Source organism: Melanaphis sacchari, unplaced genomic scaffold, assembly GCF_002803265.2.
Source record: "Melanaphis sacchari strain LSU unplaced genomic scaffold, SCAv2.0 Contig4_pilon_pilon, whole genome shotgun sequence".
NCBI lineage: Eukaryota > Metazoa > Arthropoda > Insecta > Hemiptera > Aphididae > Melanaphis > Melanaphis sacchari.
In genome coordinates this window covers 8,308,783-8,328,832 of record NW_020271335.1, presented here as the reverse complement: position 1 = coordinate 8,328,832, position 20,050 = coordinate 8,308,783, and the positions used below count along the sequence as shown (strand labels likewise).

General features: G+C 27.3%; 1 protein-coding gene across 1 annotated transcript in view; it reads right to left on the bottom strand.

The window, feature by feature from the left end:
* Window positions 1–19,382, bottom strand: part of LOC112598723 (transcription factor Sp9) — a 72,499-nt gene extending 53,117 nt beyond the window's left edge. Inside the window, exon 1 of the mRNA XM_025345293.1 lies at window positions 18,691–19,382. Coding sequence (XP_025201078.1) covers window positions 18,691–18,807 — 117 coding nt within the window. The 5' untranslated portion in view covers window positions 18,808–19,382. The remainder of the gene's footprint in view (window positions 1–18,690) is intronic.
* Between the last annotated feature and the right edge of the window lie 668 nt (window positions 19,383–20,050).

Genomic DNA, 20,050 nt, shown 5'->3' with positions numbered 1-20,050 from the left:
CGTCAAATCATTAAGTTTTAAGTTTTTGCCCAACCAATAAATATTTTTACATTTTTACATATTTTACTTAAATATTAAAATTAATTTTAATATTATTATTATATTTTAATTTTAAATTAATAAATTACCATACATTTTGCCATTTTTGCCATTTTTACAAAAAAAAACAAATGATTCTGCCAACCTCCTCGTGATGTCTTCTGGGTAACGCTGATATGAAGTGATAAATAAAATGTAAAATGTGGCCGCAACTCGTACGTCTGTTTTATAAACACGGGCCGCAACTCGCTCGTCTGTTTCATAAACAACGGGCCGCAATTCGTACGTTATTTAGGGATCGGGCCGCAATTCACCAACACCGAGGTATAGGTATCGTTTTTACGAGAACCCTAGTTACATAAAGCTAGTTATAGAATACTATAACTAACTATTGTAGATAAAAGTAAAAGAATTTATTTTTAATGAGGTAGTTAGTCAATAAAATTCGAATGGCCTAAACCCTTCTTGAAACTCCTAATGATTTGTTCTCGTTTTTTTATAAACATACCTACACAATTATGATAACAAAAAAATAGTTCACTTTCTTGGAATTTGAATAATTGTAATAATTACTTTAAAAACTATTTAATTTTGCTAATTCTTTGATGTTTCATATGAATTCATATCAAAAAAATTATTATATATTTCGTATTATTATATCATAGGAAGTAGTTAATCATCATAATGCATTAACAAAACTTTATCCACAAAGATTATCAATCATACTATTAAAAAAATATAACATCATACTCACGATTATAAAAGGAAGGCAAGTGGGTACCAAATTGATGTAAATTATGTGTCGAGTAGAACTCGTTATTAAGTAAATTACTATAATGGATTTTTTTGAATTTGAACTCAATGAACACCTGATGTATATAATAAAAAACAATTCTGAGCGAAAACTGTCTAAATTATGGTAACCATGATGATTAAACAATTATTTTAGTAATAATATTGATTTGCGTAAAAATTCCTATTTTTCTTTCATTGTTTGTTTTTCCTGATTATGAAAACAATTACTAAAAATAATTATTAACTTTAATCTCTTTAAAGTACAAACTATATCCAATTTTCTTTCTAAAACCACCCTCAAAGCGAAAAATCAAAGCATTTTATCGACTAATTACTGTGTACATAGGCTCAAAAAACTCACACATTTTAAAATCAATACATTCATCTCTCAGCTCAGAATCTAATAAAAAAAATAAATAAATAAATAAATATAATTTATTACTCGTTTTCTCTATAATTTATGTCTATTTTAATGACCGCTTTTAGGTATATGCAATAGTTATTGGATTAAAAGTACGTAAAATACGGTTTATTTTTGTTTTCCATAACATTTATTAGAAAAAAGACAAAGCAATCAATCAAAGTTATGTTTGATATCAAATAAATGAAATAAAATAATAATAAACCGGCAAATAGCCGTACTTCAAAACAGATGACATCAATCAACATTAACCCATTGCATGCAACCCTTCGATTTCCCATTATGTTTTTTACCTTAGGCCATCAGTCACCAAACACTCGTAAATGACAACACCTTTTTAAACTCCAGTATTATTGTGTATGCTTATTTTTCAAGGGGATTATTTATTAGAGCACTAATGGCTTATATGTCATGATTAAAAAAAAATTTATTTTTCACTGAATTTTTTTAACTATAGCTTATTGACACACTTTAAAACCTTCAAGTAAATTTTACATTATTTTTACACAAATATTTATAAATTTAAATATATAATTTTAATATGAGTTATAATATATATTTATTAATATAAACATAGATATAAATAGATTCTTGCAATAATGTTTTAATATCTTCATCTTCAAACGAAGCATTATTTATCCGTGATACTCCAATTCTGATAAACATATAATATATACCTACCTATAAGTTCACTCTCCGACTACGAACATATTCTTCTCTACCAAAGAAGTTGAAAGGAGTTTTTTATTTCTAGAAACTCCACCCACATGTATTATATTCGGTACGACACCAGAATCAACGTATAACCTTTATTAAGATCGTATCCAACAAACATTATTGTATTAGTTGGCCGTTGTTTAATTTACGTTTCTTTAATTAAATGTTTTTTTTCTCGCATTTATTATTATTATTATTATCCAATTATGATCTCACAACTTGTTTTTGTATGTAAGGTAAGACTATAAAATATATATAAACACTGTTCATAATACTATATATACAACATGAAAGCTTATTAGTGTGATAAATCTTCCAATATATTGCCTATATGGCTATATCTATACATTATACTTGAATCCAATATAATAGTGACACAAAATTTAATTGTACCTGATATTTATATATCCAATAAATAAAAATATGTTATGTAACTTTTGATAGAAACTTAGAAACTGTAAAAATAAGTATTTCTTGAAAAAAATAAAAAGATTTATATATTACTGCATAACCAAAATATACACCATTTCAACCACTTTATGGTTTTTAAATATATTTCAAAAACTCTGTGACCATTATAAAGTCTGTGATAAAATATTTTTATACATATACATATTTATAATGTATATGATCAAATACAAAAAAATAAGTCTCCTCTCTCTTCTCACGGCCAAAGATTGGGTGAACATTTTCTGTGGCCGTATACAACCTATAATTATCTGACGGAGCACGTCTACATGAAGAAAACTATATAATATATTATATATATGTATGTATGTATGTGTGTATAATGTATAATGTATATATAATACATGTACCTTTATGTATATATATTCTGGGTCTTAGTTCATAGTAAAACAATTAGCAGTACGGGTTTAATTTTAAAATAATAATAAATATAATAGTCATATAAGTCTCAGAACATTTGTGAACTATTATTATAATACGCTAAGAATTAAATCCATAAATTATTAACTCCACATAGTTCCTAATAATTAATTTTGGAGACAGCAATAAAAAAATATAATTTTTAAAAACCGAATTGAAACTGCATGTATCAATAAAGACATTGATAGTACAATAAGACAAACTTTTATAATATTTTAAAATCAACTCAATAAATAATAATTAACAGCCAAAAGAAAAAAATAAGCAGACAAGGTTGAAAATTAAAGACAATAGCTCATAAAAGATCATCACGTTGGCAGCTATTTTTTTTTCCTTGACAAATTTTGTTGTCTGATATTTTTGATTTACAATATAGGTTTTCACAAAAACGCTATTTACTCATCGCCTAAAGCATAGAATTATGATAATAAAACATATTGCCGGTGAATAATAAAATAAAACCATGTTTAGATTCTTGTCTGAAGTAATATTATTTGCTTCGGGTGAATCACTCAGATTGTTAACTCTTTCAGCGCAAAGTTTAAACTAAATTTACTAAAATATTCTAGTCAATTACATTCTTTCATTTTCATTTTATGAAAAAAAAAATAATAAAATAATAACCCTCTATGATTAAATTACCCTAAATTGATGTAATTTTTTAAATTGTCCAATATAAGAAATTATACCAAAGAAATAATTAAATAAATGATAGCTAACTAATAATTGATAATTCTAGTCGGTGAACCTGTATCATTTGCTTTTTTTTTATTTTACACAATTACAAAAACAACAACATTAGAAACAAATACACTTTATGCAATAACAAAACCAGATACATGCAATTTAACTTTGAATATGAATACATATATTGCAGAATTATTATGCTTTTAAGGTATATTTCTCCTTTTTTAAATTTTTTGTTGCATATTTCACAAATTTCAATTTCATAAATATTTTTAACTAATATTTTTAATAACACTAATAGTCAAAATAGTTATTGATAGTTCTATATTATTGATATATTAAGATTTATATTAACATTAGAAACTATGTAAGTCCACGTGTGTCATTGTAGTTAGACTGGATTTAACGGGCTCGCACATACTATACTAAATTTACAAAAAAAATTTTTTAAATTCATTTTAAACGTATATTGTTGGGTTGTGCAATACTAAAATACATATTGTGATTTTTAAGAACTATTAAACCTAGGTTTTATATCTTATTATTAAGTGCGACAGTCTCGTCCTGCCCTATGCGATTCATATTATGTTAATATGTAATTCTTATTTCATAGATACCCATACATAATAATATTGCAACTACATATAACATACACATTGATTTAAACATGCATCATGTATACTGTATACCAATTGACAGCCGTCAAAAAGAAGAATATAATAAGTATATTATATTTTACAAATAGTTAGAGCTCCATTTTATAGATCACACTAAAAATATTTCGAGGGACTAAAGAAAAATAGAGCTGAGTTGATGGGAACTGGTTATCCTCGACCCCTTCAAGGTCAACGGATGTAAAAAGAGAAGAAAATATTTCTGAAAACAAACATGCAACACGAAGGTAATTACGATATCTTGTTTCAATTATTTTTTTTTTAACAGATTAGATTAATTTGTATTTTTTTATTCATTTTTTTGTATAAACCATTAAATATTAAGAAAGACCTTGTATACGTTATTTAAAAAGATTGATATTATTAAAAAAAAATTTAGATATCGTGTAAGCCAAAGTGAAGGATAATTGCTGTCATTTATGTTTTTATACTCTTTTTACAATTTTTGTTTACCATAGCACCTGTAATATTTTGGAGCTTCTTAAAACCAAACTCTGTATATTATACACATATTATTAAACACATAATACGCGTACATCACACGCAAATGCTACTGTGCCTTGACGTCGTGTTATGTGCCTATTGTGAACGATTTTTTTTTATAATTATTTCTTATTAAATAGAGATAGGATACCTACCTATTATTACAATCGAGACTATACGTAATATTATGTTATTCTCGCAATATAATCTATTTGGTTATTTGTGAAGTATAATATAGTTGAATACGACGTATAACTCTATATAACGACGTAAAAGATCACCAAAGTCCGGAACACATTTTATGTTAGCAAAGAGTCGTAATGTTTTCGCTTAAATTACTACAAAAAAGTCCCTCACCCCAACAAGTATTAAGTAAATATAATAACACTAAAATGCGTTCTGGTTTATTTCACACCGTTTAACATGGCGGAAGAGCATTTTCGAGGGTTCGTACAAAATCTTTAAAAATATATATGGGCATAAAAAAATGTGACTTCTTCTGTTTAATGCATTTACAGTTTCATAAAATGTAATGTTGAAGTAATAAAAATTCTCTCTCTATATATAATACACAAAGCTTTTTTATCAACGCCCAAAAATATATTATTATGGCATGTATATATTATGATGTATAATAATATCAAATATGTGCATGTATATACTTGTAAAATGTAAGCTTTTTTAATTTAAAACTTTAAATGGTTATATTGATGAAATAAAAAATACTTAGTTTTTCATTTAATTATTTATAAAATCTAAACTTGCAGAAATCACCAATCGAATACTATAGTTTTTATTACATTCTCATGTACTTTTCATCCAAGGTCGAAATTAAAAGGATTATTACAATTATTTCTGTTACGTGAATTCATTAAGTTTTTATGATCATAACCATTAAGTTGCACTTTAATAATTGCATATTTTGTTATGTTCCAGAATTACAGTAAAATGGTATATTATATTATGTATTTATTCATTTCCATACAATTATTTGCATACGACGAAATACCGTTAAGGCGTTAACATCCACTAAAACAAATATTTTAGTTAATTACATTTTATATTCACAAGGTATACAAATTAATCAAGAGGTGGTAGAACTACTATAAATACATACTTAACAACATGCATTTTTAAAATATGGTTTAAAAGTATTGCTTTAAATTCGATTAATGAAGCTATAATACATATACATTACTATTATGATAGAAAAAAAGGATTTTAAACGAAAATCATCTGAAATTAAACTTGAAACCGTTGGATGATTAGATCGACGCACGTATATTAAAATATACAAATTGATCTTTTTTTTTTTTGAAAAAGGAAATAATTTACATTGCATAATGGTTCTAGTTATTAAGTATAAGCAATTGAGGGAACATACGCGCGGTTATGCGGTCTAGACAATTTAATATGGCCGTCGCCGTATCATGAACACTAACCGTGATGTTCGTGTAATAATAATTAAAGACGGTAGATTAGACTTTTTAAACGAGAAAAAAATCGATTTGCTGTTAATTTAAATTTGTAATGAAATATTTCATATACGCACGCACGTGTGTACGTACATCGCGTCGAGTATAGTCATATAATACGCGCATTACTACAGCGGACGCGTGTGTATACTTTTTTATTGGTATCATTATTTTTTTTTTCAAATTAAATTCGACGTTATATCAAACATAACATTCAAATATTATATACAACAACAACATGTATGTGTTATGTATGCGTAAAAGAATAATGATACCGTAACTTTAAGTATTAATATATAATATTGTATTATATGTACCTAACACCTATACGGCTATACAATATACATATAATAAACTAAAGGATAAAAAATACAAAATATTAATAACGGAACACAAAATAAAGAATTAATTTATAATATTTTAAATACGTGTACCTACTTATTACGAGTATAAAATGCACACTAAAGGTATTATTTTATAATAATATATATATATATATATACGCATACACGATCAATACACTTGATTTTGCAGTACTCCTAGTATTGTGTATAAGTATACATATACGTATATGCAGTACTCGGTGAGCGCGGGGGAATTCGGTTGGTCCGGTCGCAATGTGTGTGTACAGTGCAGGAGGACAACGGTTGTCCTGGTAGGTTTGTTATGTGTGCACTGCAAGAGGGCGTGGGTGGTGTGGAGAGACAGCTAGAGTGGGTTAAAATGTTGTGAGTTTCAATGGTCCATTAGGGGGATATAAAGTTTCGTGTATGTATGTGTGTACGGGAAAAACGGTTGACCTCCGGATGTTATTATCAGCAAAAGCTCTCTTGGGAAAAGTGCCGAGTCTTTCCTGCGTTACACAAACGCCGGTCGCCGTTTAATACATCCGGCACTCCTTATTTTTCTTATTTATTTTTATTTTTCTTTCTGTTTCCTTTGTCCGGCTTCTGCAAGGGTCGGAATAACTCCCTTTAATTTTGCAAACGTTGTAAATTGTGTAAATCAAATAATATCAAATACTCTCCCGTGTATAAACGTATATCAATATATTATACAATAGCACGTTCTATTTTAAACACGTCTTGAATACTTGGGGTAATTAACGTCTATATTTGTAGTTTAAAAAATACTTACTTCTTTTATTCTAAGCTCAGTTATTTGAGCGGTAAAATTAATCTATTTATCAATTAAATATATCTACCTATTTCTAATCGCATTTATACTCGATTCATTTTTTTTTTTTTTTAATCTAAAAACCTAAAATTCTTATTTTGTTTTATTAAAATATAAATTTAACTAAAGTTTACTGAATTATCGATTTACAGTCTTACAAACAACTCTTGAAAATAGATGAAAAACTAGAAGATAGTAAGTACTATATATTAGATATCAATATATATACATAACATTCATACCAACCGAAGAATGTTTGCATGGATTTTCAATTCTTAATAACATACACATTCCTTATCTTGTGAGCATACTAAAGTAAGGGTTTTATTTATTATAAACAATAAGTGTATTTGAGAAAATACATTCACATATTATACTTGTTTTTCAAATAAACAATTCATTTTTTAATTTTATACTCAATTATATTGCTTATCAGCATTAGAACAAGACCTTGAAATATTATTAATTTTGTTAGTCACAACTTAAGATAATTTATTTATACGGTAGATACCAATTACCAGGTATATTATACGTCTCATAAATACCTACTGACTCACTATAGTTTAAAAAAAAACCCTATACAATATGAATCAGTTAAAATTCTAGGATTTATCAGCTACCATAAGATGTATATATACCTACTGGTATGAAAACAATAATAAATAATAGGTAATGAACTTTTAAAATATAATTATATTATTATAACATTTCATATAATATATAACACACCTACCTAATTTAATTTAATTTATTTCTTAGGGAAGGAGAATGTTAACAAATAAAATAAATTGCAATTATATAGCGATTTTAGACACAACAATAATAATTGCATTGCAGTATTTGTACGCTAACATCGTGTTATTATAATGAATGTAATTATAAAATATAGATGAACAAGATCTATGATAAGATGATACGCATATTTCATTCAAATTTAAGTATAAATATTTCAAATTCAAATAGTTTACACCAAGATCGAGTGGCGAATACACTTCATATGTTTTACGCATATAAATACCTATTTCGTTATTCCTACACAATATATTTTATATTGAAATATATTATTATTTATAGGTAACAGTAATTCAATACCTATGTAATTTAACAAAATTTGGTTTACTATAATATAAATTTGAATAACTGAACATTTTCAGTATATTTCTTTAAGAAAATAATAAACATAAAAACGTAGATATTAAAGTGAAAATCTAAAAAATATACTTTAATGTAAAAATGAAATTACTAACGAAATATTTTTATTAAATAATTATTTTACAACTGTTTATTTTTTTAACGTTATTTTAACATTACTATATTGCAATGTTTCTACTCGAAATATATTATAATATTATAGCGTATACATAACATTTATTTATTTATCAATAATCTAGTAATGGATTTTGTTTTAATATAATTCCAGCATTTCAGAACAACGCTCAACAATTATCATTACAAATACCATTTTTTTTAAAGATAAATTAGATTTTTTTTAATACGTAGTAAATAATTAAAAGTAATAAATTTAGGACGTACCGGGATACATTTTTTCTTGACTTCTGCACGAATCCAAATTTAAAACTATTTAGTTCTTACAATATTATACTGTATTCTTACTACAGTGCCTTTTGTAGCAAAAACACCGCTTTTATGGTATTACGAACCATATAAATCTTTTTGCTGCCAAATTTATGGCTTCGAGTTGAAACGCGATTCAGTTTCATTGTCTACCTTTCTAATTTGAAATAGTATTGAAAAGAACTGGCGGTATAATACTCCACATAATATTGTTTTCTTACTTTATTACGTTGTGTACATAAATCTTTAATCTCCATTACAAAGATAAAAAATGTGTAAACGATAAATGTCTAGAAACTCTAATATTATATTATTGTAGTGACTTATGTACACGCTATAAAATAAAATATGTTTTTACACTCTCGACTTTATAAATTATTAAATGTGCGAATATACAAGTTTCCATCACATACTATCATAGTAATTATACAATATACATTTTTTTACAGCCATTAGGTATTAAACATTAATTCGCGTTTTGATAAGACTTTAATAAACTCTTATATACACTATTACCTCAAGGTTATTTTATTTTTAATAATCTTGTCCTAATTATCTTTATATCTATATACATTTATAATTTATTAATTTATATACAATCAAAATACATCCTGAATATACGTTATTTACATTTATCATGCCTAACTTTAAACTTACCATTTCAATTAGCATAGACAGTGATAAAATTAAACATACCTAATTTAATTATTAAAATTTTCTATCTAGGTACTAATTTATACATATTACTTTGTGTTGTAAGTATATATATTTTTTAATGTTTCCAGATAAATTTAAATACTTGCTATTTTGTTGATCAATCATGAAATATATAATACTAATAGGGTATTTATTCTAAAAAGTATTGTATGGAACAATGCATGTATTTAATACTAAATATAATATGATTTATGAATGTCAATATCTGATTGTTGGTGTTTTATATAAACTCGAAATGACAATAAATTCGTTGTATCATATAATTATAGTTTGAATTGCATGCATATATAGTGATTTTATTATATGTCCATTGTTCATACCTACATATTAATATATTATTATTGTTAATATGTACCAGACTATGATATTGATTTCTTTAGGTATATGTATATAAATTGAATGCACAGTCGCACAGAATCATATTCTGTATTATCAACTTGATCGCAAATAAATATTAAACAATACAATATTTGATTTAATGAAACTAAAGATAGAAGAACCTTCTAAGCAAATAGTCAATAAATAGTATAATTATTGATTATATAAGTAGTATTATTTAAAGTGAGTTAAATAGTTTATTCACTAGCGCTATAGCAGGCTTAAAATGTAAATAACCGTTTTGCGCATGGAAAATTGAAATTAATTTATACAATAAATTATACCTTCTGCAGTTAGACATATTTTTATGTTGTGTGGATTGGCATTCTCAAAACCAGACTAAAGTTTTTTTTTTTTTATTTTCATGACTTTACACCTGTTACAATACGTTATTACGTTTTTCTGACAAGCCGCTCACACAAATTAGACCGGCCTTCTGTAGCGGCAGAGGCGATCTTTTTTTTTCGTTTTTAATTTCGTTGGTTACCTGTGCGCTTACCCATCCAGCGGCGCCAGTCGGCGCCCCTTTTAAAACTAATAAAACAAAACAGAATAAAAAAAAAATAACGTAATAAAAATATAAAAGACATTTCGCGGTCGATGTTATACACACGTATGTGTGCGAGTCGGTCGAACGCCTTTATGCGTATTTCACCGACCCGACTGCCCCTTTCAAAACGCTAAACAATATAGCATTATTTATATGACGGTTTTCCGGGGTAGAATACTCTTACTCTTTAATTGAAACATATTTTAATTAAATTGCCTTTTTGTCGGAAAAATAAACTGTTTTTATTTTTTATTTTACTACATCTTATATTAATTATTATTATACCTACTTTTAATTGGATACTGCACAGCGAGTGTTCGTAAATTGTACTCGGGTTTTACGATAATATACATATGGATATAAATCACAATATTATTGTAAATTTATCAGTTTATAAGAATGAAAATGTTTTTATTAAATAATGCGCAATAAATCTATCGCAGTAATTTGTCGTAGCTATTCAATATTCAATTATAGGTTCTGATCTGTCTACTGCAGACATATTGCAGGTAAATCGCAGACGTTTATAACGTGTCGCGTACACGTGATATATTACATGCATAATAATATATGCGTAGCGTATAATATATTAATATATAGGTTTAAATTACCATTTACAATATACTATCTTCATTAAAGTCGGTGTCATGAAATGAAATAATTAATAAACATATTGTATTTTAGTCATTTGAAAAAAACTTCAACCTTGACGCACTCGATTGTTGTAAAATATGTTGTCCAAAACACCAGCAGACCCACGTAAATGACGCATATAATGTATACAATGCATAATAATATAATATCGTGTACCGCATACAAACATAATATTACATTATTGTTCATTTGTTCCAACGAATAAGAACAACGTTAAACGTTATGACGTATAATATTATGTGCTTTCATTTACGTACAGTAATCACGTGATATTTATATGATATATATACATAATACAATCGTGTATAAATATATAAGCCCGAGTACATACATCACGTATCGTGTGTGTATTGGAGCTTTGGCGACGACGTGCGAGAAAATCGTCCATTGTATTCATAATTCAGCCTCATTATTTTCGAGATTTTCTCTCAATATTTATATATATATATATATATACACACACTCGAATATTTAACGGACATAAGACTTATAACGAGTAATATATATATATCTGTGTGTGTGAGTAAGTTTATATATACTATAGGTACGTGTACGCGACGATAGATTGTGTACACTTGGGTCCCTGCGCGGTAATTATAGTCGTGACAAAAATACAAACCAATTTCTATTGTTCTTGTGAAATTAGGATAATTTTATGATAAAAACGTCGGGTCTGGCTCACGACCGCCATATAGTTTGTGTGAACAGACATACAGGTATAAATGTAGGTACACCGCATATATTTATATAATACATATATATATATATACAAACGATGCCCAAAAGGTAAGGGTTCCCCTCTCATATATTTTAATATTATTATGAGGTATATATGTATACGACGGTACAACATATTATAATATCGATGTATGCACATATATAATATACTTGTATATACTTGTACCTACGTTAGAAAAACCATGGGAATGGATGAGGTTAGTCGTATTATCTTATTGCCGATAAATCAGTGATACATAGAAATAGAATAATAATAATAAAAAAAAAAAAAAAATGTGAATAGGTACCTATCTAATACTATATTGTACATTATTGAACCGATCCATTGGCTGAGGCCAATCGTGACCCGCAACGGGACGTGTTCTCCGCGCGATCACGTCCGCCGGTGTTGTTTGAGTAAAAATACATTATATTATATTATATGTGTATACATATATATATTATAATACACGTTATACCGTTCGTTTTACAGTATCTATACGTATATGTACGTCGGATACTACCAGATAAACGCATATATGCAGCGTGTACATAATGGGTATATATATACTTATATATATACTTATAAGTGCCTATTGCTGCACTCACGCGGGAAATTTTGAACAATTATTTTTATGAGTAATTTTCGTCTAAAATGAAAATTATTAACACTTTATATGAGTTTTCATTATTATTTTTGTTGTTGATGGATAGTTGCGTACCTTTTTAAATATTCTAATAGTAATACAGTATAATATGTAACAGTAAACTGCGTGTAGCAAGCGAATGAGAAGTTCTACATACATATATATATATATATATATATATACGAGTATATGCATACGATAAAACGCTCGGCCGAATTTCCGGAAAATATTATAATAATATAAATACGAAATTGTAATATGAAATGGCGGTGTGATGTTATTATTTTCCAGTGAAAAAAAAAAACAGCGATTTAAGCGTAGATTCCCACTGATGTTGCGGTCGACATTTCGCCAGGTCAACATACTCGCACACGATGGTGTGTGGCTTTTGTGTATGGCTCGAGTTTAAGAGTTTGGTCATACATACGCTATATAGATAGATACAATAGGTGTGTATACATTTTATGTATGTATACCAACTTATATATATATATATATTATGCGGCGTCAACACGAGAACCAGCCATTTGTTTGTGGTGATGTCGGACAGCTCCGATTATTCCGTCAAGGAGATCACGCAATGCGGTTGCGACCTGCTATATACATACAAGCACAGACTGTTGCTCGTCAAAAACATTTATACACGGGTACGTAATTATTTATAGATACCTACGTATATTATACTGCTGAAGAATCACGTGGTTTAAAAAAAAAATACCCAATTCTGCTATAGATACGTGTGTATTTATTACGCGCCTAAAGATTTCAATATGGATCTATATAAATAGGTTCTATTATAAAATAAATGATACTCAACGCCGTTTTTTTTTTCTTTTAATAACGAATTTGTTCAAACTTAGATTTTTAGATTTTTTAAATATACATATAAAAACCATATTTTTAAACACTTAGATTTGTATTTAATGGCAATATCAATTTCTTTTTTTTTAAATAAAAATCGCAGCTTTTCCTGTAAATTATTAGATGGTATTTTTGAAAAATTTTATGTACTCATCTAAACTACAATTCGGAATAGTTTTCGGAATAAGTTATTAAAATATATACATATACTAAGGATAATAATTCTCAGAAATAATTTTACTAAATTATAAATAATTATCTAAATAATATTGAATCTTATAATTATTATATTCAGACAATTTTTTAAATTTTTAAATTTGAAAATGTAGAAATATTAATTAATTAATAACGATAATTTTCAAATCACCATAGTCCCGACCATTGGCCTATTATCTTCATAGTATACAAAGCTAAATAACTCAAAAACACTCTAATGAATTTTAATTAAACTTAAAAAAAGATATTTCAACGTTTTAAAAAGAATTATATATTCAAAAATTTAAATTTTGTAGAAAAAGAGGATAATTCTTATTTGAAAAATAGAATTTGTTATGCTGCAACTAAAAAATCTAAGTACATATTTGAAAATATAATCTTTTAAAGACTTAAAGTTTAAGTATACATAAAAATTCAAAAAATCAGAATTTAAAAAACCTATTGTTAAAGGAAATAATGGATATGAGCATACTTGGTGAATTACTCTGTATAATATACATATGATATTCAACTAAGTGGCGCAACTTTAGTGTATAATATTAACAAACTATTGCTACAGCAGTAGGTATATGTATATTGGGTATCTATACATATTTCACATGTTTATATATACGTATACAATGTTACTATATTATACATTTAATATAAACTTGTACACATCAGAAAAAGAATTGTTGCCTTTTTTTTCTTTTTAGTTTTAGTACCACTTAAGCCACAGCGTGTGTCATAGCCATTATCGTACATATATTAAACGCATATTATATAACAGCAATATATACTAGAAAGTAAATAGTTTTATTTTATTATAGCCGACATGTAGATTAGTATAAATATATACTATATAAATGCGCATAATTTATATATTTTGCGGACATTTACGATTTTTCTTATTATATATAATATATTAAATTCTATACAGAAACTTCGTAGCCTATAATGCTATTATATATATAATATATAATATAAATAGTAAACATAAAGTAGTTATTAAAGTAATTGTACAGAAACTTTATTGTTTATTGATATTATTTTATTTTTTAATCATTATTAAGTTTAATAATACGAATATTATGTATGTATTTGAAAATTAATTAGATATTAATTTTAAAAATTAATAACAATTATAGCACTAACATCCGAATCCTATTGCAAAACAATATTTACATATTTTCTAATATACTTTTTTTTCTTTTTAATTGATTAGGTGTTAACATAAATTTTATTATTGTATCTTAATAATTTAAAACCATTATAAATATCATAATAATGACAAAGCAAACCATTTTTAAGCCAGTATGAATAAAATTAAGTATGGTTTTTATTATGAAGACATTTGTGAAAAAAAGAGAGCATTAATGTAAAAAAAATCGAGATCGTAAGATGAAAAAAAGTAATTGAAATAAAAGTAGTCTATATCATAAAATAGAGAAAATTAATGAGTGGATGTTGAAAGTCACATGTGTCTTCTTCATACCTAAGTACTTAGGGTAAAATATAGATTGTTATTTGAGCCCCAATTTGTAGGAAGGGGTTTTTAGGCGGGAGGACGATTTTATACTTAAAAATATAATTATGATAAAAAATATCATTTTAAAATTACATAAAAATGACTTATAAAATATAATCTTCAGTACTTTTACTATTTCACATTAAATTAAAAAGGAAATATTAAATTTTTACTGCTGTGAGTTATTAAACAATAAAATTATATTAATTGTGTTCGTTTTTATTAATGTACCATCATAAAATAACCTTAAACATTAAATAATTATAATTAATAAATATGATTTTTATATGTGTACACAGTAATGCAATAATAACTAATAAATAATATTACCTATGTAGATGTATGATAGATACACATCTAATAATCATATTTTTTGCCCATTTAAAAATGTACCCTAGTACAGCGCTGTATAAAAAGAGAATCGAAAAAATAACACGTTATATGTGTTTATAAATAATACAAATCAAGTATAAACCTAGCCCTTAACTAAATTAAGTTATGACATTAGTTTCCGACATAATTTTTAACGCCCAAATGTGTAGAACCCATGCGGTTGCAACGGAGAGACATCGCAAAATGTACGGAGAAATTTCAAATATTATTTGATTACGGGAATATAATCTGGTTGAACGCACATGCACACGAAGTGGGTGGTATTTTCTGATCAAAAAACGCCCCAAGATTTGTCATGGTTGTATAATACGAAGACACAAATTAGAAAATACGGCGTGTTCGATTTATTCAATTGACTGAATGTGTAACGTATTACGCGTGTATAATAACCAGAAACCTTAATCAAATTTAAATTATTATTGTTATTGTTATTATTATTATTATTATTATTATTTATTTATTGAAGTTGTGTACCTAACTTTCAAACTAGAAAACAACACGAAATCAATTAGAAAAAACCTGATGTAATATTCCTCGAACATTGTTTAATTATATATATATATATATATGTATATTAATAAAATATGTGTAACTTGATATTCATCAGTCTCAAATCTCAAAAGATATATTATGTACGAGTATGTGTATAACTTGATGTATAATTTTAAGTATCTTTATTATGTGTAATTTTTAACATTCGGTATTTGTATAATACATTATACGATAGCTTGTATCAATTATCAACAATAAATGATTCATTTATTTTTAATAGTTAAAATTAATAATAATTGTCTTCCTAATATTCGTGACACTTATTTTAATTTGTCTTAACATCTAATCTTATAATTCAGCAAAAATTTAGTTAAAACACACTTAATAGTGTTAAAACAATATAATATAAGCAAGATATTCTAAGTGTAATGTACTGTTTTTATGTGTGAATATATTCTTATTATATTTAAAACAATAACATTGTAAGTTATGAATTAAATTTTACTCTTTTTTTATTGCAAATCATTACATGTATAAATTATTTTATATTTTATTTTTTATTCGTGAATATAAAATAAATAATTTTTTTTTTTTATTTATTGACCTAGATATTTTAAAAATGTCTTAAAAATATTTTATAAGAAATAAAATATAGTGTCATGGTCAAACTTTTAGTTGAAAGAGACATTTTCTTATAAAATATAAAATAAATATGAGTAACAATTGCATAACATTAAACTAAAAAGAAAAAATATATTCACCAATATTTTTGTTTATTTTCCTAAATTTTTGTATTCTTACATTACAAACTGTAATTAAAAGTATATTTATAATTATTATTTAATTTTAAAACATAAATATATAAAAAAATTCAGCTTATTTTAAATTAAACATACAAGTCCCTTCCTAAGTTTATTATCCGATAAATTAAAATGAACATGTACTTATTATTTATTTTAATTAAAGAGATATAAAATAAAAAATATAATTTAATTCTTTTTTTGTATTCATTCTATAAATTAAAGTCTATAGTTATAATTTATAAGTATATTTAGTATATAAAATATTGAGAACAATTCATTATATTATATTGAACCTAATGTCTTAGTATATAAATTAATTTTAATTCATTTCTCGTAGCAAAATAAAAACGTAATATTATTTTTTATAGAACAAAGTAAATAAGTGTTAATAATTTATACGAAGATATTAATTTATTCAATCATTATTATTGTAACTGGTTTTAAAATAATATAAGCTCTTTTTTAAAATATCTAATATTAATTGGTAATTATTTAAGCAATTATTACAAAGATATAAGAATATTTTTATAATAACACATTTATAGTGTACAAAAAAAAAAAAAAATGACAAGTTGTTTTACGTTATTATTTCAAAGTATTAATCATTTTTTGAAAATTGCATTTACCATTGCACACTTTGCGAAGAAGATAAATTATTACATGATATATATTTATGTAATAGTTTTACTAGTTACTTAAAAAATTATCAGATCATACTTATATATATATTTCTATAGTACCTATAAGTATATTAGTATACTTAAACTATATTATATATTTTATTTAAAAACATGTGACTACGATAAATAATGATTCAATTATATTTGTATTACAGGTACAAATGTACAATATAGGAGGTACCTACATATTATATATGATTATTGTTATGGTCTATCGTGCCTAAATATAAATCTACACAGATACGCCAAAGAGTCCGACAATGAAGATGTTATTATTATCGAGTTTGTTAACCAGATGACTCGACACCTTTGATATACGTCCAAGTTACGCGCTTGTTATGAGCGAACGGGCGTCTAATCATTATACGGCTGTTCTTTCTATTATACACACCGTTATTGTCGATCAATCAATTTATTTCTGATGTTGTGAAAAATAAAAAACAACCCCAGGATTCGTAACGATTTCACACACCTGCGATATCCTTTCCGTGCGCGTCCCTGCTTGCTAGACAACGCACACGCATTCATCTCAATTTAAACACGCGCTACGTGACAAAACATCTGTTTTTCTCAACGGACATCGTCCTCGTACGTACAATAACATAATTTTAAACATAAATGGTGACATGGTAATATATCATCGTAATGCATTCGCATACCTTCTGCACATATCGTGTGTACCGCGAAAATATGAGCCGAAACGGAACGAACTTTCCGACGAAACGCGCGCATCGCCGAAATTTGCGCAATTCTTAGCGCGGACGATGCCGTACAGGCATCATTCGCGAATATCGATGAGATTTAAGACTTTTTGCAGCTATGCATTTTGTTTGAATACCTTTAAGTTTTTGGCGCACGGAAATACCGCAGAACGAATAATTTAATAGGTAGGTATAGGTGGTATATAACCGTAGTGAATTTTTATTTTTATTATTTTCTATGCGAGCTGGAAAAAAACACGTCTTAACAGGACTTTAGTCGAAAATCCGAAAAAATCGTAGTTTATTTAACGTGATACGCGTTTGATAGTTCGCTGTTACACTATGCAATCAATACAATATATTTAGTACCTATATGAGTATTATGATAATATTACATAATATCATAAAAATAATAATTTTTATAAGCGTGTGTGTCGGACTTACGCTCATGATGGTCGCTCCGTCGCGGTCGTCGTTCTTGTGATGCCCGAGTTCTGCAGTATTTTCTTGCTGCTGCTGCAGACGACTATCCGCTCGGTTCCGCCGGTCATTTTCTTCCATAACCCACACGCGCACTCTGCTGCGACTCGTCACTCGCCCACGCGCACATGTGTATAATATTATTTATACACAATATAATATAAATATATATATTTATATATGTGTATGTATACAACGAAATACGTGCGAACGAATGTGTATGAGTGGGTATGTGTGTATGTGTGTGTGAGAGAGAGAAAGAGAGAGAGACGAGTACAAACGTTTAATATTGCTCGTTTTCGTGTGTGTGTGTGTGTGTATGTGTGTGTGTGTGTGCGTTTGTGTGGATTATGATATATGTGTGTTATATATTTATATTATGGTAGATACCTGTACGGCCGACGACGGCAACGAAACGAAAATGCGCGAACGACGTTGTATTTTTATTTATCACATTTCCACGATTTTTCCCGCATCCACCGCGGCCGGACGAAACACGAGCAAACCATGTTCGCACTCATGAAAATATTATTAGCTTTACTATTTTTTCGTTTTCCGTTTTTTGTTATTATTTTTTTTTTTCTTCCTTTCTTCCCTACTCGCGTTCGTGCGGCGTACAGCGCGTGTATCCCACCACCGGCACAACGCTGTGACGACTTGTCAGGTTTTTCTGTGCTACATAGTGTGTACGGCGGCGGTGGTTTCCGCCGGGCGACAATTATCTTCCCCTCGATAATTTCAGCGTTATTACGTATACGATATACGTACGTGGGTTCATTCCGCGCGCGTGTGTGTCTGTGTACTTGTGTTTTTCTGTGCTTGTGTATGCGTATTTTTTTCTCTCTCTACTATTTTTTTTTTTTTTTTTCATTATTATTATTATTTTATTTGACTCGAGTGTATGTGTATGTGTATACGTGGAAGGTGTATGGAAATGGCCATAATATGGCGCCTCCCACTTAATGAGACCGACCGTCTCGGCCATCATGACATACGCACATACACGAGAGCGCGCGCGCCAGCGACGTTGTATATATAATATAATATATGTATATAATACATCTATACGTCAACCGGAGACGGCGGCACGTCGTCAGATGCCGCCACCTGTCAGTCCAACAAACTTTATAACCCGTTCCCCTTTCGAAATCGTTAATTTACTTTTCCAATGGGATATTTATTAAGACATACTAGGTATACATAGAATGCACTCGGAATGTAATACCTGTGTATACTTAATTGTATATAATATGCGCTTGTTAATTTTTTACTCCTTTTAATATATTGTAGTAGGTACCTACCTCGTACCTACCCTAATACTGTT